The sequence below is a fragment of the Condylura cristata genome, unplaced genomic scaffold (genome assembly GCF_000260355.1).
Source record: "Condylura cristata isolate star-nosed mole 26May11 unplaced genomic scaffold, ConCri1.0 scaffold00024, whole genome shotgun sequence".
Taxonomy (NCBI): domain Eukaryota; kingdom Metazoa; phylum Chordata; class Mammalia; order Eulipotyphla; family Talpidae; genus Condylura; species Condylura cristata.
The window spans coordinates 2,531,460-2,551,125 of NW_004567125.1; the positions used below are offsets into that span (position 1 = coordinate 2,531,460).

At 52.5% G+C, this 19,666-nt stretch overlaps 2 protein-coding genes across 5 annotated transcripts in view; one reads left to right on the plus strand and one right to left on the minus strand.

The window, feature by feature from the left end:
- Positions 1–1,940: 1,940 nt before the first annotated feature.
- Positions 1,941–14,665, plus strand: NCF1 (neutrophil cytosolic factor 1). 2 transcript variants are annotated; one of them, XM_004688036.2, is made up of 11 exons: positions 1,941–2,018; positions 6,501–6,581; positions 7,771–7,846; positions 7,975–8,140; positions 8,953–9,008; positions 10,707–10,829; positions 11,285–11,392; positions 12,091–12,208; positions 13,517–13,624; positions 14,025–14,170; positions 14,416–14,665. In XM_004688036.2, the coding sequence occupies exons 1-11, from the start codon at positions 1,947–1,949 to the stop codon at positions 14,535–14,537; spliced, it is 1,176 nt and encodes a 391-aa protein (XP_004688093.1). In that variant the 5' UTR covers positions 1,941–1,946; the 3' UTR covers positions 14,538–14,665. The 2 variants fall into 2 exon arrangements, with proteins under 2 accessions (XP_004688093.1, XP_012584760.1); XM_012729306.1 differs by lacking the exon at positions 1,941–2,018 and adding an exon at positions 2,701–2,810.
- A 1,820-nt stretch (positions 14,666–16,485) lies between these two features.
- Positions 16,486–19,666, minus strand: part of LOC101629321 (general transcription factor II-I repeat domain-containing protein 2) — a 33,721-nt gene continuing 30,540 nt past the window's right edge. The window contains exon 16 of one of the 3 annotated variants that reach the window (XM_004688310.2): positions 16,486–18,880. In XM_004688310.2, coding sequence (XP_004688367.1) covers positions 17,277–18,880 — 1,604 coding nt within the window. In that variant the 3' untranslated portion in view covers positions 16,486–17,276. The remainder of the gene's footprint in view (positions 18,881–19,666) is intronic. The other 2 variants (XM_012729216.1, XM_012729217.1) reach the window with 2 other exon arrangements.

Here is a 19,666-nt window from a genome sequence, read left to right on the forward strand (position 1 = left end):
TGGTTTTCATGTGCCCTGCCAAGTGCCAACAAAGTGTCGGGAGCTCGCAGGAGGGTCGTGGAAAGGCAGCAGCTGGCCCTGGGGTGCTGTGCTGGTGTCTCAGAGCAAGGCAGCCTGGCCAGACAGGCCAGCGGTAGTGGAGAGGGCCAGGGACCTGGTACCCAAAGGAAGGTCTGCCTACTGCCAGCCTCCCGCAGACTTGCTCTGCTCGCCCCTGTCCACTCAGGTAGATCAGTAGCACTGGAGATGCATCCATGTGGGGCCCTCAAAGCAGCCCCATGTGGGACATGGGAGGCCAGGGACAAGCAGAGGACCCACCAGGCAGGCATTAAGTGAATATTCAAAGGACAGCCACTCAGCCCTGAGCCTCAGGCCACTGCTCCCTCCTGAAGTGGAAGTGACCCACCCAGTTTAGCCTCTGTTTTGAACCTTTCACTGGAGTAAGTGTAGCCTGAGTAAAGGGCCCAGCACAGATCTTTATACCGCTGGACAAGGCTGGTTTTTAGAAGACGACTACACCAGTGAAACCGGCACATCCTGCCCTCTGTGCTCCCACATCACCACTGTCCCCGTGCCCACCCCAGGGGCCTCGCTGGCTGCCAACAGGAAGGCTGGCTTGGCAGCATTTCAGCTTGGGCAAAAGGCGCCCTCAGCAGGTACATTTTCCAAGCCTTCCCTCAGCACAGTGCCTGGGGGTTGTCCATGTTTTGCACACCGGTTCCCTTCCATAGCTGACAGTGTGTCCTATGTGGGAAGATCCTAGATACGTACATGGAAATAACCAGAGGGGATTTGCAAGGCCAGTCACACCCAAGGCTAGTGACCTCTGGGAGGGGCAAGGCATCAGTGACAGGAGGGACCTGCCAAGCAAATCTTTCAGAGTGAAAGTGGACCCCGCAGTTCTTAGATGACAAACCCGGAACAACCTCCTGGCAGTTGATCTGGTCCCCCCATTCCCGCTCCCCTTCAGCCAGACATCAGCTATGGTCCCCACGAGTCCAGAGAAACTCTGGCTCTCAATGCTTGTTTATCTTTGCTTCAGGTCTCAATCCTGGAATCTGCAGCTCAGGGCCACAAACTGGCCCCATCCAGACTGCCTGGGTCTGGCTTTGGACCAGCTCTCCAAAGACCTAGACTCCCACCTGCCTGCCTGAGCAGCCAGGCTTCAGGGAGGGGTACCCCAGACTCCCCCCTGGCTCCCTACTGTCCTTCCTCCTGACTTCTTCACCCCAAACCCCTTCTCCCGGCGCCTGTTTCATGGGCTAGGCTCTGAGGCCTACTCTTTGATCAGAACTTGAGCTCCAAAGTCTCACTCAACTTCTGTCCTGCCTGCTGCCGGTACTCAGCCACGCCGGGGACGTGCACCTGTTTGCCCGCACTGCTGTGGAACAGTCTTCCTTGTCAAAGAGGCCAAGCCCTCCTGGGGCTCATAACCTGGTAAGGAGAACCATTTTCTAAAAGTAAAATAATACCAGTAAGAAGCCAGTCTTGAAAAATGCCCTGAAGAAAAACACAGGGAGGGGTGGGGGCATGGAAAGTATGAAGTTTTGCGATTTTATGTGACCTTATCGGGAAGGCCACATTTGAGCAGAAACCTGTAGAAAATGGAGGCGGGAGGTAGAGATCTGTGGGAGATGTTACAGGTGGAAGGAGTGCAAAGGCCCTGGAGTTGAGGGGCCAGGACCAACAGAGGGACCCAGGAGGAGAGGGGTGGAGATACATGGGCACTGGCTGCTTCCCACCCTAAGGGCCTAGTAGGGCGCAGGGGGACAGGGACAAGCATGTCTCAGTCCTGGGAGCTCGAGGAACCCCAGAAAATGAAAGAAGAAGCAGAACCTTTTTGTGTGCCCTCCCAGGCCTCCAGGCCAGAAGTCACTTCCTCTTTCCAGCCCTTTTAAGACAGAGCCCCGGGCGCCCCCAGAGAGTGAGCCACTCTCAGCCCCACCATGGGTGACACCTTCATCCGCAGCATCGCCCTTCTGGGCTTCGAGAAGCGCTTTGTCCCCAGCCAGCATTACGTGAGTAGCCACGAGCGAGCCCTGGACGCCCTCCCCGGCCTGGGGGCGCGGGTGCTGACCCTGGGTACACCTGACACATGCACAGCTCCCTGGCTAGACCTTGGGCGGATGCTCCGTCTCAGCGCCACCCTGCGCGTCTGGCCGCCCTGATGTGGGCCGCCTAGAAAAGGCACTTCTGGGCACCGACCCCTGGTTGGGAGGTCAGCCTCAGTCCTTGACCCCCACCCCCCCTGCAGGTCCCTCTCCTGACCGGTTTGTTTGCTCGTTTGTTCTTCGTTGGCAGCCCAGCAATTTAAGCATCCAGAGGGAGGCTCCCTCCTGAGCCCCTCCCTGGGCAGGGCTGTCAGGGTGGGGGCCCCTGGGGAGGCTGGCAGCCTCGCTATCCCCCAGCTGCCTGTGGGGTCAGTTATACTGGGGTCCTATTACATCCCCACAGTGACCACAAAGCCCCCCTTACCTATCCTGGGGCTGAGGTCCCCAAGTCCAGAGGCACCAGGGAAGAACTAGCAAATTGTATGGCACTTTTGGGGCACATTTAGTATTTTGTGCCGAGACCTTTCTTCCTTTTAACTTTTAATTTTGAAATAATTTAAAGTTTAGAGAAAAGTTGCCCCCCAGAGTACCAATAACTTGAACACTTTTTCACCCACATTCTCACCTCTCTCCCTCCCTTTCTCTTTCCCCTCCCTCTGTCTGCCCCCTCCTTTCTCCTCTGTCTCTGTCTCTCTCTCTTCTGAATCCTGTAAGAGGAAGTTGGAGAAACTATGCTTCTTAACCAGTAAATTCTACCAGGTATGTCATTTCAAACCAAGGGCAATCCCTTATAGCCACAAAGCAAATATGTCAAAACCAAGTAATTAACATTGACTTTATTACCCACCCATAGACTTTATTCAGATTTTCTGAATTGTCCTACTTGATCAGTGTCAGAATCCAATACAGGACCATCTTCTGCATTTCATTCGTCGATTTAACCTTCTGTGATCTGTGTGTTTTAATCTCTGTTTCCCTGGCCTCAACTTTTTTTATGCAGTGGGTTATAATGCATTGCTGTTGCTAGTTACCTTGATTGTCCCAGCTCGCCAGTGGGGTTCCTCCAAGCTGGCTTCTGTACCCCTTTGGCACATTCTTACATTGGCACATGGTGTCCTGAACTTACTTGTTCTTTCCCAGACCAAACCCGGAAGTTAGCTATTTCCCAGGGGACTCCTGGTTCTTTTTAGTGGGGAGTGATACTAGAACCCAGGCCCTGGATGCGAGAGGTATTATTGCTAGTCCTCTTGGTGACTGACTGGGGGGACTGGCCACTTCATGTCACTCTTGTCTTCACATTTCATATTCCTAGCGCCTTTTGTCCAGGCTGCTGCCCGGTTAGAGGGAGGGACTTCTCTGCTCAGTTCTGCATCACATTAACTTGCTTCAGAATTACTGTGCCCACGTAATTAACAATACACCCACAGAACTAGAAAGACACATTTAGGTTTTCTTTAGTTCTTTTATTTTATTTTAAAGATTTATTTATTTAAGCATACGAGACCTGAGCTACAAACCAGAGGTTGGGGGATGAGAGGAGTCACCAGAAGCAGCAGGGAGCAGCAGGCAGGTCAGGAGAGGTCTGCTGTGCCATGTGGGTCAGCTCGTGCTGCAGTGGCTGCTGACAGCTTTCATAGTGCTGTCGCTTAACCATTTGTGCCACTAGGGAGGGCTTCTCTTTGTAGCTAGATTAAGGGTAGGAAAAGTACTGTAACTACAAAGTCATTTGCATTTCCCCCCCACTTTTCTTTGATATGGTTGATACCCATGTGATATAGAATTAAGTTTGTTTCTTTTTGTTTCCAATTTTGAAGTTTAAAGAATCTGTCAAGTTTATCTTGAAATATGCAAATATTAACATGTGACTAGCCATCAAAAATTTTACAAAAATATGTACATGAAGAGTCATTCTAGTTTTCATCTTTCCTATATTTCTCTTTGCAAATATGAGTATGCACACACACACAAGTATTTTCTTTTTTTTTCTTCTTTATTAGGTGATGTGCTCATTTTTTCCCTATTATAACATTCTGGACTTTCCCTGAAAAAAAAGCTCTTTTGCTTTTTTTGGTTAACATCTCTATGATATTCCCTTATGCAACTTCTGTCATTGCTTCTTCAAACATTCATTTAAAAAGATGAAGTAGGGCCCTCCCTGGTGATGCAATGAGTTAAAACGCAGTGATAAGAAGTTTCCAGCAGCAGCTGCAGCCTGTGTTCAATCCCTTGTCCCCACCTCAGGTGACGCACATGGCACTACAGACCTCTCTTGTCTCACTGGCTGCTCCCCTCAGCAGTGTACTTAGTCAATCTGCCTGTTCTGCTGCCCACTCTGTCTCTGGTGAATCTTCTCACTGCCCCTGCACCTCTGGCCTATACCCCAGTTCTGTATGCATAAATAAATACTTTTTAAATAATAATAAAAATAAAAAGGTGAAGTATGTAGTGACACTATTCATATTAGGTATTAAAACAGAGTAAAAATCTATTATAATTAAAGCTGTTTCACACCTAGTAGGAAAGTCAATATTTAACATTTTAAAAGTGGCAGAAAATAAGTGTTGACAAGGACGTAAAGAAATTGGAATTCTGGAGCTCTGTGGGTGAGAATAGACCTGGTGCAACCCTTATGGAAAACTGTAGGGGGGGCCTCAAAAAATGGAACGGGATTATTATATCATCTCCAAAAGGATGAAAAGCAGGCTTGGACAGATATTTGTACACCCATGTTCACTGGTTATTCACAATAACCAAGAGGTGGGAATGAGCCAGTTACCAATAAGCACTGAAGCCCATTAAATCCTACCATCACCACCCCCTGTCCTTGCCTTGTCCCACCCACCCACCCACCCTCCAGCCACCCACCCTCTGGTGCATTTCAAAGCAGTTACAATCAGTGCCCTTGGCCCTAAATGCTTGAGCAGACAGGTCACCAAATAAAGATCCGTATTTGTTTCCAGTGTTTTCTCTTTGGATATAGAATTATACGAAATGAAATCCACCAATCTTAGAGACACATTTGCTGAGTTTTGATGGTGGGTGTCCCTGCAACCTCTAAACTCTCATCAAGATAGAGGATGTATCTAGGTCCTTCAGTCCCACTCACTCCTCTCTGACCCGCTGGGACCCTCGCAGTTCTGATTTACTCCAGCTCCTACTGGCTCTAGAATGTCAGCCCTGGAATTCGCACGGGACCTTCCATTTTCGGCTTTTTCCCTGCAGCGTAAAGCTTTGGGCAGTCGCCGGTGCTGTGGGGCTGGCATGCTCCTTCCTGGGGCTGGGCTGTGGTCTGCTAGCTACTTTTACTGTCTTCTCCTCCCTTACCAGGGCACTTAGGATTGGGATGTAAGTGCCGTAGTGTATAGTTCGCCCAGGGCGGGTGGGACTCTACAGTGTGTAGTGAAGTCACAGTCACACTACCGCCCTGACAGTGTTGGAAGGTTCTTGTTGGGATTGACCAAAGATTTACTGCGGAGGACTGGATAAGGGTGGTAATAAGTTGGGCCTTGCATCGGGATGGGACTAGCTGAAGGTGATAACCAACTGGGCCTCACATCAAGGACACAGCGATGACTCACCCCTTTGAAATCTGAGCTTAGGACCTATACAGGAGACCCTTCTCCCTTATTGAGTTGGCAGTAGCTGTGGAACCCACCCAGGGGCTCTGTCTCAGCTGCTGTCAGGAAGCAATAAACTCTGCTTGCTCAGCCTTTCTGCCCCCTGTCTTTCTTCCTTGAGGCCGGTCACAGAAGCCGGGACAAAACTGTTCTCACCACTACCCGAAGGAAACCCCAAGCCTATTAACTTCACCCCACAACCTTGGGCCCTCAGTTCCTGGCACCTCAAATCTACTTTCTTTTTCATGGCACTGGAGGGAGCCGTAGGTCAGAGAGTTCTTGTACCGCGTGAGCCAGCCTGTCTGTGTCTCCCCTGCTGCAGCTTGTACCCCAGCCCCACAGGGGCCCCTACTTTTACCTCCAACTACAGATGACCATTTGTGCTCATTTGTGACAAGGCAGCTTCTTGCCCTGGTCCTCACCTGGGTAGTGGCAGCGGCTACTCCCTGGAGTTGGTGTCTTTCTTTATTTCTTTTTTTAAAAGATTGATTTTTTAAAATTTATGGATATAAGAGCTGGGGTGCAGGCCAGAGGAGAATTCACCAGAGACAGAGTGGGAGCAGAACAGGTAGATGGACTGAAGTACACTGCTGAGGGGAGCAACAGGCGGGTCAAGAGAGGTCTGCTGCGCCATGTGGGTCAGGGATTGAACTCCTCGTGCTGCAGTGACTGCTGCTTGCTTCATAGTGCTGTGCTTAACCCTGTACCACAGGGAGGCTCGAGCTGGTGCCTTTCTATGGCCAGGCTCCCATCCAGCTCTGTGGGCTCTTTCCAGGAGTGTTGGCAGGCCCCCTGGAAGCTGAGCGGAACCCTTCACCCCTCTGTCCCCCAGGTATACATGTTCCTGGTGAAGTGGCAGGACCTGTCTGAGAAGGTGGTCTACCGCCGCTTCACAGAGATCTACGAGTTCCATGTGAGTGCGGGCACATGCATGCCGGGGGTAGGGAGGGTGCCCAGTCCCTGCTCTCCTGGGGAGAACAGGCGAGCTGCTGCCAGGGGCCGAAAACCAGAGTCCCCCCCAGTCTCCCACCCACCAGATCACAGTGAAGGCAGAAATGTTTTTTTCAGCTAAACATACATTTTTAAGTGTGCAGTCCAGGGGTGTTAAGCACATCCACCGGGCTTTTTCCATCGCCAAAACTTTTTCATCTTCCCAAGCAAACGCTGCCCCATGCAACACTAACTCAGGGAGGGGAGCTTGGGAGAGCTGGGTATGGAGGGGAAGCCTCCGTGGGGGTTGGTAGCTGAGCAAAGACTGAGAGAGAGAAAACATTTTTTTTTAATTGTTATTTTATAACAGTTTATTTTTACATCATTTTGTACTTTTTTTCCATCTCAAATTGTAATCCCTGCGGGTTTCCCATCACCAAGTCACCCGTGTGCCATCACCATAATCCTGTGCACTTCCCTCTCCCCCCGACCCCCCCCCCGTTTTTGATCCCATTCCCCACTCCACCCCCACAAAATGTCACTGGTATATGGTTGTTCATTATTCTTGTTATTTTCTCGCCTGATCCATTACACTCCAGCTATGAGTGAAACCATCCGGTGAGAGAGAAAACATTTTTTAAGTAGGGGATGGTGAATAAGAATAGCGGCTACAAAGGTCCTGAGGCTTTATTGGGTCTGGTAGTCTAGGGTGGCTGGAGCAGAGTGAACAGCAGGGGGACTGGTAGCTGAGAAGCCAGTGAGGTAGGCAGTGCCAGGCCCTTGGAGCCCAGCCTGGCGCCTGGCTCCCACTCTGAGCGGGGGAAGGGCCAGGATCTAACTTAGGGTTTCAGAGGGTGCCTCTGGGGCTGGGTTGAGAACCCACAAAGATGGAAGAGGCCATGACATAGGAAGGTGGTTGTGATAGTCCAGTCCTGGGAGTGGCGCAGCCTCGGTGTCCACAGTGGGAACAGTGAGGGAGGTCAGATTCTGGATGAACCTTGAGACCAGAACCAGAGGGACTTGCTGGGGCTTGGATGTGCCATGGCAGAGAGAGGAAGGGCGAATGCCTCGGAAGTTTCTAGCTGGAATGATGATTCGGTTCTTCCCATTTTGCTCCTTTAGAGTGTTGTAATACAGAATATTCCTTCACGTCTTTTTATTATCCTGTCTAGAAAGTGTTAAAGGAGATGTTTCCTATAGAGGCGGGGGACATCAGCACGGAAAACAGGATCATCCCCCACCTGCCAGGTGAGCTGTGGGGCTGGCTACCTGTTCCAACCCCTTGCACCTGCCTCCTGCTTTCCCCACTCCCACCCCTCTGGGCCTTGGCCTGGCCACTGTGCTCACTGGTTCTCTGCCCTCCCCACGCTGACCAGCCCCGAGGTGGTTCGATGGGCAGCGGGTGGCGGAGAGCCGCCAGGGCACGCTCACCGAGTACTTCAGCACGCTGATGGGCCTGCCGGTCAAGATCTCCCGCTGCCCACACCTCCTCGACTTCTTCAAGGTTCGCCCAGATGACCTTAAACTCCCCTCCAACAATGAGTAAGTGGCAGGTGGGGGGTGGGGAGGGGTGAACCTGGACTCCTGGGAGGTGGGACTTCCCCCATTTTACAGGTGAGGGTGCTGCCAGTGAGGGGAGCCGCACTGTGAAAGAGGGGGCAGGACTCCAGCTCGGGGGATCTGAACCCCTCAGCACCCCAGCCTGTACTCCAGGGGACACTCTGGACTGGGGCTCCAAGCCCCGGGTCCCCATCCTGACCCTGGCACTGCCGGCGGTAGGGCTGCAGCCCTTGGGCGCAGGGCCCCTCTGTCAGGGACAGGCCCGTGGCCACTCAACTGAGAGGCCAGGGCTGGAGGCCTTGGCTAATTGCCACCTCACCCGCTGCCTGCCCTCCCCACCCCCACACCAGGGCCAGGCAGGAGCACTTTCTACTTTACCCAGACTGGGGAAAGACCCTTCTGTCTCTCTGGTCACAGAGTGTTGGGGGAGTCACCCACATAGTGTTGCTCTAGCTGGTGCTTAAGGGCCCTAGAGGCCCCCCTGAAATGGCCGGGGTTGGCTCCCATGGTGGGCGGGTCCTCTTCCTTTTGCTCGGGAGAGCCCAGGAGGGGACATGGCCCAGGAGCTGTCTGGCCTTTCCCCAGGCCTGCCCTGGTCAGCAGCTGGCGGCTTCCCCTGGGTCTGCAGTGGGGGATGGGGCTCTCCCGCCTGTGGCTGGGGGCATGTCCTGTCCTTGCTGTGGCCCCTGCCTCCCCCAACCTTCCCCTCCCTCCCGCCAGTTCTGTAGGGCTGCAGACAGCTTCCCTTCCCCCAGGGGAAGCTAGTGTCTAACCCAGACTGTAATTTCCCACAGAGTGAAAAAGCCAGAGACGTACCTGATGCCTAAAGATGGCAAGAGCGGTGTTGCTGGTGAGAGGGCAGGGCAGGGGGCTCAGGGGGGCAGTGGCTAAGTGTGGGCCACCCAAGGGGACTGTTGACATGGTTGAGACTCTGACTGCAAGGAAAAGAGCAGCTGTGATGGGAACCTCACTGGGGTTGGGATCTTTGGGGGGTGGTCACTGGACAGTGCAGGGGGCTCCTTTGGAGTGACCACGCTGCTCTCCACAGAGCAGCGCCCCCAAAGGTGCGGGGATGCTGTGGTGGAATGAAGCAACAGGTTTCAGGGACAAAAGGAAGCTGTCAGGGTGATGGAGGGGTTTGACTGTGTCTAATTTTTTTGCCTTTCTACCAATAGTTTATTTTAAATGCAAGTGCTTCTCTCTCTGGCTATTAGTGATATATTCTCTCTGGGATACAGGCCAGAGGTGCATGGGGTGAGAGGATTCACCAGAGACAGAGCGGGGAGCAGAACAGACAGATTGACAGAAATACGCTGCTGAGGGGCGCAGTGGGGGAGACTGGAGAGTCTGCTGCACCATGTGGGTCAGCTCCCTGGATGGGGATCAAACTCAGGCTGCAGTGGCTGTGATAGCTGTGTTTCACCCTGTTGTGCCCCCAGGGATGGCTGATATATTCTCTTTTGGGGATGATAATGTTAGTTTACAGCACTGTTCAGGCTCCCAGCGCTCGGTGCCTACCCACACCACAGCGCCCCACCCCTGCACACTGACCTGGTCTCCAAGGCCAGTCAGTGACACCACTTCAGCCGGGAGCCCGCGCTCACGCCTGCTGCTGTCCGAACCTGTCCGTGCTGAGCTCACGCAGTCATGGCTGAGACGGCCTTACACAGGAGCCGAGGTGCTCTTTCCCCATTTCACCATGGACGCGTGGAGGCTTGGTTGACCCCTGGCTCATCCCAGGGGTCACACAGCCAGAGGGGTGGAGCAGGATTCCTCCTGGTCAGGGCCACGGCCCCAGATTCTGGGCCACTCAGAGTGTGGTCCAGGGGCCAGCAGCGACTAGTCAATTCGGGCAGCTTTAACAAAGTATCAGACAACAGAGGTTAACTCCCTCCCATGCTGGGGGCTGCAGGTCCAAGATCAAGGCAGGTTTGGGAGCGGTGGAGGCCCCGGCCCCTGGCTTCAGACCACTGCCCAGGGCTGCCCCCTCGCTGTGACCTCTGTGCAGCCTGGTGCCCCTTCCCTGCCTTAGAGAGACGTCATCCTTCTGGGACAAGTCGCCCCTCTCCCACCCTATGACCTCATTTAGCCGTAATCTCCTCCTGAGAGGCCCTGTCTACAGACACAGCCAGTCTAATGGCCCGGTATCAGGGGCCAACGCGTGCATCTGGATGGGGAGGACATAACCGCCCCTCATGGGTGGCCATGGCACTGCCTAGGGACCGCTTGGGACTTTGGACTCTGGGGTCTCACCGCAGACCTACAGAGCTGCGTTCAGGAAGGTCCCCGAGCAGTTCGTGTGCACGTTAAGGTTGGGAAGGGTTGCTTGAGCCCCTCGGTAATCTCAGCAGATGACAGGGAAGGGAGGTGGTCAAGCATGTGGCTGCAGGAAGCTGCCAGGCACTGTCAATGCGAAGAACTGCCTCTGCCGTCTCCACGCTGACGTGCCTGGAGCTGGGTGCCAGAGCCCTAATGGGGAGGCAGGGGAGAGCCAGGAAAAAGCTGGCCACCTCTCAGTGTCCACTTGCCCTGCCACCCCTCTGCCCAGACATCACAGGCCCCATCATCCTGCAGACATACCGTGCCATCGCTGACTATGAGAAGAACTCGGGCTCCGAGATGGCGCTGGCCGTGGGGGACGTGGTGGACATCGTGGAGAAGAGCCAAAGCGGTCAGCCTCCCCGCCTGCCTGACCTTCCCCCCCCCGTGCCTGGCTTATGGCTGCCAGCACCCTATCAAGGAGGGCTCAGGGCTCCTTCCTGCCTGACCTGGGCTTGAAGGGAGATTCAGCTCCCTTCAGGGGCCCCAATCCCGCTCTCCATGCTTGGGGTCACCTTCCATCTAAATGTATTTCTGGGGTGTCTTTGGTTATCTACACCTATTCCATACCATGGCTGTGCATGATGGGGGTTACAGTGGGGTAGGCAGACAGGCGAACCTCTCTTCTCATGATGTGTGTGATGCAGGTTCCAAGCAGGACTTCTGTCTATGATGTGTGAGATTTTGGCACGGGGTGAGGGGAAGGTGATTTTTGTTTAATCCAAGTGTCGTGTGACTGCATTGAGCGTACCTATCACTGTCATCCCTCCCCCCATGGTGATTTACTGCCCCATCCCCCTGGCACAGGCTGGTGGTTCTGCCAAATGAAGACAAAGCGTGGCTGGGTCCCAGCATCCTACTTGGAACCCCTGGATAGTCCCGATGAGCCTGAGGACCCGGAGCCCAATTATGCAGGTACCACTGCACGCTGTGGCTGCAGGTGGATGGGAAGACAGCAGGAGGGGTGCATGGGATCCCAGGAGGTCAGAGTGAATCCTCTGAGAGGGCAGTCAGGGCTGAGCTCTGTTGTCTGGCTTGGAGGCCCTGATGCCCTTCAGGACAGGGACTAGAGGTAAGAGGGACAGGTGTCTGGGACAGTGAGCAGCTGGACTGGGCCAGCTCCCGCAGACCTGAGACCTGTGAAGGAGGGCAGGTGGGCGGTGGCTACAGCATTACTGACTTGAGCAGTAGACTGGTGCCCTTGAGGCTGAATGTGGCCCAGGTGGAGTTTGAGAAAAATTCTAATCGGTTGCTCATATCTTAAAATGGCAAGATTTCACAACTTTATATGGTGGTGTGGCTTCTTTTTAAAAACTGCAGAAAGTATGTGCATTGAGCCCAATATGCTCATAGTTGGTCCCCCACTTCCAACCTGGCCAGGCCACGACCCTGGTGTGGCTGGTGGTGAGTGGGAATAGGCAAGCTCCCTGTGGAGAGTGGGAAGAGGACAGAAGTTCAAGATCCCACCAGGAGTGGATGGGAGGAGCCTGCAGGGGGCACCTAGGAGGAGCAGGCTGGAGGAAGGAGAGCTAGCAGACAGGTCGGGTCAGGCGGGAGTGGCGAGCTGGGGGCTGGACATACTCTCACACCACACATCCTCTCACGTGGCTCAGGGGAGTCCTACGTCACCATCAAAGCCTACCTTGCCGTGATGGAGGACGAGATATCCCTGCAGGAAGGTGAAACCATCGAGGTCATTCATAAACTCCTGGATGGCTGGTGGGTCATCAGGTAAGTGTGCGCTCTCCTTTCCACTGACCCAGTCTGAGAGTCCCTGCTGGTCTGGGCTCAGTTCTGACTTGGCTGTATGGCTCTGGGTAAGCACTACCCCTCTCTGGGCTCCACTTGGTAGCACTATCCACCTGTTGGCAGGTGAGTGATGACCGCACTGCCTGTCTTGAGGGTTCCATGTCCTCATGTGAGTGGGTGCTGTATTTGGCAACTGGTAGAACAGACTCTGTCATCCCTTTTCTTTTTAAACCTTTCATTGCATTTTCCAATTCTTCAAATGATTGTAGAAATAGTAATTTTCTTCTGATGCTGGGAAAAACAGAAACACCCAGGGGTTTGTAGAGCCGTTTCCCTGAAGCCACTGGGGCCCCAGGTCCTTGCACACGTTTTCAGGGCCCCACCCTCAGTGCGGGCTGGAGACTTGGAGGCAGGGGTCTCAGCATCTTAGACCACGTGCTGCTCCCCTACCAGGTGCTCTGGAAAATCTGCTTGATTCTCCCACCAGCCAAGAAGAATTAGAACTTTACTGAGTGAAGTTTGTATTAGGCAGTTTTTTTCCACTCCTAAATATAGAAGTGCAATTGAGAAGATAAACTTTTAAAAAAAAGATTTATTTATTTATGCATACAGAAATGGGATACAGCCAGAGGTGCAGGGGATTCACCAGAGACAGAGTGGGGAGCAGAACAGGCAGATCAACAAAGTACACTGTCCAGGGGAGCAGCGGGCGGGTCAGGAGAGGTCTGCCACGCCATGTGGGTCAGCCCCCGGGGTGAGGATTAAACTGTGTGAAGTGGCCACAGCTTGGCTTAGCTTCGTAGTGTAGTGCTCCAACATGCTGCACCACCAGGGAGGGCCTGAAAAGATAAACTTTTTCAACAAACGATGCTATAATCAGATGCCCATGTGGGGGAAAAATGAACTGAGACCCTTACCTCAGGCCATACACATTTGTTTAGGATACAACACAGGTTTTACTTTATCAAGGCCAAAACTGAAAATTTGGGAAGAAAACATAGGAGGACCTGATAAATGGGAGAGAGGCAGAATTCTCTTAAGACTCCAGAAGGCAATCACCCTGGAAGAAAAAGCTGACACACACGGTATAGCAGATGATTCCAGGTCTGGGTCTGAGAACGCCTTCCCCTCCATCACAGCTGGGAGGTCTACCTTGCAGGGATGAGGAAACTGAGACAGGTGCAGAGGGGCTTGGACGAGTGCTACCCCCCACCCCAGCTGCCTTGGCCCCAGCTATTTGGAACCCCCTATCCTAGCTCCCTCCTCCTCTGCCACTTACTTTTGTTACAGGAAAGAAGAAGTCACCGGCTACTTCCCGTCCATGTACCTGCAGAAGGCCGGTGAGGACCACACCCAGGCCCACCGCCAGATCAAGAGCCGAGGGGCGCCACCCCGCAGGTGAGTGAGTCTCTGGGGTTGGGGTGGTAAACCCACAGGATCTCTACCCAGGTGGCGGTGGGGACTATGGAGAGGGCCCGCACCGGGTCAAGACATTGGACTTGACCTTCCATGTGGAGGGGGCGCAGGAAAGCAGGGGTGTGAACAAGGGCTGAAGGCACGCATGCCCAGGGGCGTTGGGACGGCGCCCGAGGACGAAGGAGCTGAGGGCTTACGGGGGTGGAAGCAGCCGAGTTCACGCCACACCCGGGCAGTGCGGGACTCCGGGCTCTCAACCTCTGCCACGCCCCACTCTTTCGGGCCATTCGACCCCAGGGGTGGCCGCGCGAGTCTGGGGGTGGAGGCGCGGACGCCGCAGGTACGCCGGATCGCTGACCAGCACCCCTATTCCGATGGCCAGGTCGTCCATCCGTAACGCACACAGCATCCACCAGCAGTCGCGGAAGCGCCTCAGCCAGGACACCTACAGACGAAACAGTGTCCGCTACCTGCAGCAGCGTCGCCGCCCAGCGCGACAAAGCCCGCAGAACCCTCGGAGTGCGCAGAGTGAGTGCAGGGCGGGTGGGCCGGGGCGGAGAGGCGTGGCCAGGCGGGCCGGGGCGTGGCCAGGCAGGCAGGGGCGGAGCCAGACGGGCCGGGGCGGGGCCTGGCCCAGGGGGCGGGGAGCGCGGGGAACGGCCGCGTGAGCGCTTCTGGGCTGGGCCTGGAAGACCTGGAACGCGGTGGAGAGTGGGGGAAGCTGGGGCTCAGGGGCCGGCCAGGACCTCTCACCCACCACTGTCTCCCTGTAGAGGAGCAGCCGCAGACCGATCGCGCAAGGCCGCAGCCTGCTGTACCCCCACGGCCCAGCGCAGACCTCATCTTGAATCGCTGCAGCGAGAGCACCAGGCGGAAGCTGGCGACTCCCACTTGAGGCCACCTCGGGAGGACGGCCTTGCCCCTCTGCATCCACCAGCCTCTATCCTTGTAGTGCCTGATGTCCGGCTGTCGAGGGTAGCCCTGGGCCCTGTCCCACCTAGATGCCTGCCCCCCTTAATAAATATTTCTTGGAGTAGACAGAGGCTCTGCAGAGGCGCGGGGTAGGCGGGGCTCCATCTCTGCGGGGGTGGGGGGTTTTTAGCCTTAAGCTGGGATTCAGGGGTGTCAACTCTGCTAGGGGAAGTTGCAAGAGCGACTTGCATACTTGTCCATTGCATACTGTCCTGGCCTTGGCCAACACCAGGTTTGCACAAGGCCACTTGCAAAGAGGAACAAAGGGCCCCTGTTGGCTGTTCATCTGGACAGAAATTGCCTACGCCAACCCTGGCCCCTCCGTTAGAGTCCTGAAGAAGGGTGGACACTTGTCCTCCGTCAGGGCGGAGCTTGATCTTGTATGGAGTCCTCTGCAGTCCCCCTACCCCTGGGTCCTGGCTGGAGGAGGGACCACCGTGGTGTGGGAAGACAGGGTCTTGGCACAGATGCAGCGCATCCCCCACCCCTGGGAGCTGACAGGGACCCACCGACCCCAATTTCATCTCTCCTGATTTCATCTCTTTACTGCTCACTCCCCACTGTTTCCATTTGCTGACTCTCCATCACCATAACTACTGAAAATCATCGATATCAGTCATCTCCTCCAGTCCTGGCTCAGTAATAGGAGTAAGTCTCGGTCCCAGCACATGCTGTAGAATAAAGAAGGAATCTGGAGCCTTAGGAGTTGCTTCAAACAACAATCCCATAAAGGCCCAGTCAACAGCAGCTGAGCCCTTCTGTCCCCTCCCTGTAGCCCACTGGCTAATCCCAACTGGAGCCTCAGGGACAGATGAGGTGCAGAGGAGGGGGGCAGTGTGACAGGCATCTGCTCCATCTCCCTGTCAGCACAGCGGCTGCTTGCACAAGGGAGATCACTGACTTAGGCGTCACGCAGGCCTCCACTGGACTCTGGCAACTCGGGCAGTTGACTGCTTTCCAGCCTGGAGGGCCTGATCCGACTAGGTGCAACAGGAGTGGCAGCGCAACCACAGTGTTCCAGTCACCTGCCTATAAATGGAGGGGATGTTTTGTCTTGCCCACCTCCCAGGCTTGTTTGAAGTTTATGTGATAATCCCCAGTCCAAGAGGGCTGGGAGGTCCAGGCAAGTTTGGTCTGATGAAGGGCCATGCCTCTGATATTTGGGCTCAGTATCTGAGCAGCTGCACCAGGAGCTGGTTGTCCTCTTCTGCCCCCTTGCCCCCAGTCTAGGCCAGAACACCCTGATTCCTTCCCCAGGAAGTGAGCCTCCGGGTGGCAGGGCCCAGCTGCAACCGCATTTATTCCCAAGGATAGGAACTGCCAGGATTGGGTCACACCGCCCAGTGCCGGATGGCATGTATGGGGGTTGGGACCTTGCACAGGTAATGGCCTAGTACTCCAGCTCTCCTTCCCGCAGCCGCCCTTCGCTGTTCTCACTGCATCCTGACTGGGTCATGGGTCAGCATGCATTTTGTGCCCTAGTCAGACCAATCCCTCCAACATGGAAAGTTATCACATTGGTGGTCACTAATTCCAGTAGACACTGGCATAGAGAGTCAGAACACAGAGATATACATGTGCCTTCAAATGCCAATCTTCTGGGGCAAGGGGGTGGGGGAGAGAGTGCTATAAAGGAAAAGGATATTATGGGTCACTTGACAAAACTGGAGTATGAAGGGAAAGCTAGATAAAAATTATGGCATCTGTATTTGATTTACTACATTTGAACTTAGCCAAAGGTCAAGGAGCAACAACACTCGATTATTCAAACTGATAATTAAACGATGGTTATGTGAGAGAATATTCTTCTTCTTAAAAAAATACTGCCCAAAGTACTCAGGGGTAAAAGATGTGACTCCCCTCACATGGCTCAGGACATGCACATACATGTATACACACAGATGCTCAGAGGCATGCCTTTATATATAGTCAGGCAATGTTGAATATACACATACACAGGAGACACAGGAAGAGAAAGTAAAAAAATGATACAACATAGCAGTGAAATATTAACATGAGAAAGAATATGGCTAAAGGACATGTAAGTGTTCTTATACTACTTTCATATCTGCAACTTTTTTATAAATGTGAAATTATTTCACAAAAAAGTAAAAAAAAAGGATCTCCAAAAACCTCAATTTACTTGGCCTTTTAAAGCTAACCTTATTTGTGATGGGGGTTTCCTTTTTGATTCCGACCTTTCTGGATTCATGTGAGGGAGAGAAAAGGTGACACAGGAATATGACAGCATGTGAACATACTCCCAACTGATTCACCTTACTTGCCTTGGAAGCAAGTTAGGCCACAAGGGAGACCCTGCAAAGGCGGGAGACAAATAGGTGGGCATACTAACCTCTCAGTGTTATACCTGTCTGCCCCTATTTCTCTGTTGATTGATGTAAATTTATAGCCCCAAGTGCCTATAGAAGTCAAGCAAGTTATCTGAATGAATGAAACAGGCCAGGTTAAGAAAAGGTGAATTATAGGGTGAGGGATAAAATGTCATACAAATAGGTATGTTACTGCATGTTATATTTCTGAATCAACGTGGGGGGGAAACAAAACCAGAAATATTAAGTAATTCACTTTCTCCCATTGCCCCCCCTGCACCTGTCCCTTTCCAGACACAAAAGCCAGGGGCATGCTGGGAATGCTCCCTGTATCACGTTGACATGTGGAAGACAGAGTCCCACTGTGAGTCCTTTACCTGGGAGCAGAATTTGGTTTTACTCAGTTTCATAATGGAAAACAGCTGTTCACAAATGTAGGTGCTCCCAAACATGGAGAGCATCTTGGCACAGTGATTTTTATATTTGGGGTAGCTACTCCAAAGGTATTTGTAGAACTCTGGTACCCCGACCTTGTCGTATTTCGCTTTCAGGACCGTGTTACACTGCAGATCGATAACTTCCATCTGAAGCGCTTCCTGCACACTCTCGATCTTCATGGAGAAGGGAGAGCTAAACAGAGTCAGTTCTCTTTCATAGAGCTTGAAATCAGACAACCTGCTCTGGAATTCAGTCTTTAATTCCACAATTTTGGGAATATACTTCAAGCCGTCATTTTCGTTTTTGGAAACTGATCTCAGGGTGGGAAAGTGGGCCAGGTTATTCCTCGCCAGATGAGTTTCCCAAAGGCTCAGTTTTGCCAAGAAGGCACGGATCAAGTCGTACATTTGTGTAACAATTTGTGAATGCCCTTGGAGAGAGATGTTCAAAGTATTCAGATGCATTGTCATGTCAACTAAAAAGGCCAAATCTTTGATCCAGTCTTGAGAACTGAGTTGAGGCAGGGGCTTTCCTCTGGATGACATGAAAGAATCAATTTCTTCCAATGATTCAAAAAATCTCTTCAGCACCAGCCCGCGGCTGAGCCACTTAATCTCCGTGTAGTACAGAAGGCTGCCATACTGGCTGTCCAGCTCATAGAGCAAAGTTGTGAACTCACTGTGGTTCAGCCCACGGGAGCATATCCAGTTCACAGAGTTAACGACCACACTCATGACGTGGTCCATCTTTAACTTTTGAGCACAAAGCGACTCTGGGTGGATAATGCAACAAATGGACTTCAGATCCGAGCCCTTGCAAACCATCGCCACCTTGGACTTGAGTTTGGTCACAAGTCCGTCACTGGCATCCACCATCACAGGTGTGCCAGTGGAGGCCACACTGACTAATTTTGACCAGTCGATATTAAACTTTTTAAGACTTTTCTCAACCCGCAAAAATATCTCATTTCCAGATTTTGTACCTGTCATTGGTACCGTATCCAGAAGTTCTTCCGACGTATCAAAATTCTCATCGACACCACGGATGAATATGGCCAGCTGGGTGGTGTTATTTATGTCTGTGATCTCGTCGATTGCAATCGAATATGCTACAAATGACCTAATTTTTTCACGTAACTTCCCCCACAAGTTCCCCGCCATGTCCTCTACCGGCTGCACAGCTGCATTTTTCCTCGGACCCACGTTGGCAAGCACCTGCTTTTGCTCAGGACACACAGGTTCTGCCGACCCCGAGAGGTACTTTCGCAGTCCCCTTTTCAGCTCCTGGAGCTTCTCGTCACGCATCTTCTCTGTGTACTGGTCGTAGTGCTTGCTGTGGTTGGTTTGATAATGGCGTCTTAGGTTGTACTCTTTTGACACCGACATGCTCTGCTTGCAGATCAGACACGTCGGGATATTCTGCACCTCCACAAAGAAATACGCTCTCTCCCACTTTTCTTGAAATACGCGTCCCTCCTGGTCTATCTTCCGCTTTCCCACTTTGACAGAAACATGGAAATAGGAACTATTTCACTTGGATCTTATGATTGTCAGAAAAGACAGCAGCCAAAGTGTAATGACAGACCTGAACAAGAGGCTGGGGGCATGGGGAGCGCCTGCAAAACACTATCTGTGGAAGGAGGACCAGCCTGGCCAGCTCTTCAATATTCTACAGAAGCTTGGAAATCAGCATTTATGAAAAAGACCCTGACTTTTCAAGTCACAAATATTTCCCATTTTTAAAAAGAATACAAATAAAACAAAAGACATCTTTGGTGAGTTTCAGTAAGTAGCTGTATCTGCCACATCTGGAATATATAGGGATGATTTTGACACCATTTTTGCATTTATTGTTTTCATTTGATTCTCAAGAGGACTTTGATGTAACAGAGAAGGCAATGAGAACAAAAGGCACATGGTTTACCTACCCGGAGTCACCAAAGACACTGGTGATAGACAGTAACTTATTAAATTTACTTGGCCACGATCCAGGTAAGCTTTATTCCCAGGCAGTAGAAACATAAAAACTCACTTGAAGAAAATGTAGATGAAGACAGGAAGTTAATCTAGTGTTTGGCTGGTGGGAAGGGTGAGACTGAAGAATGACTGAATATGGGCAGAAGGAATCTTTTGGGAGTGATAAAAACATTCTAATATTAGATTGTGGTGGTAGTTGTATGACTTTGAGTTTACTAGAAATCCCTGGCTTGTGTATACTTTACATATGTAAATTTTATGGTATGTAGATTATGCTTCAGCAAAGCTGTCTTAAAAAGGCAGCAGAT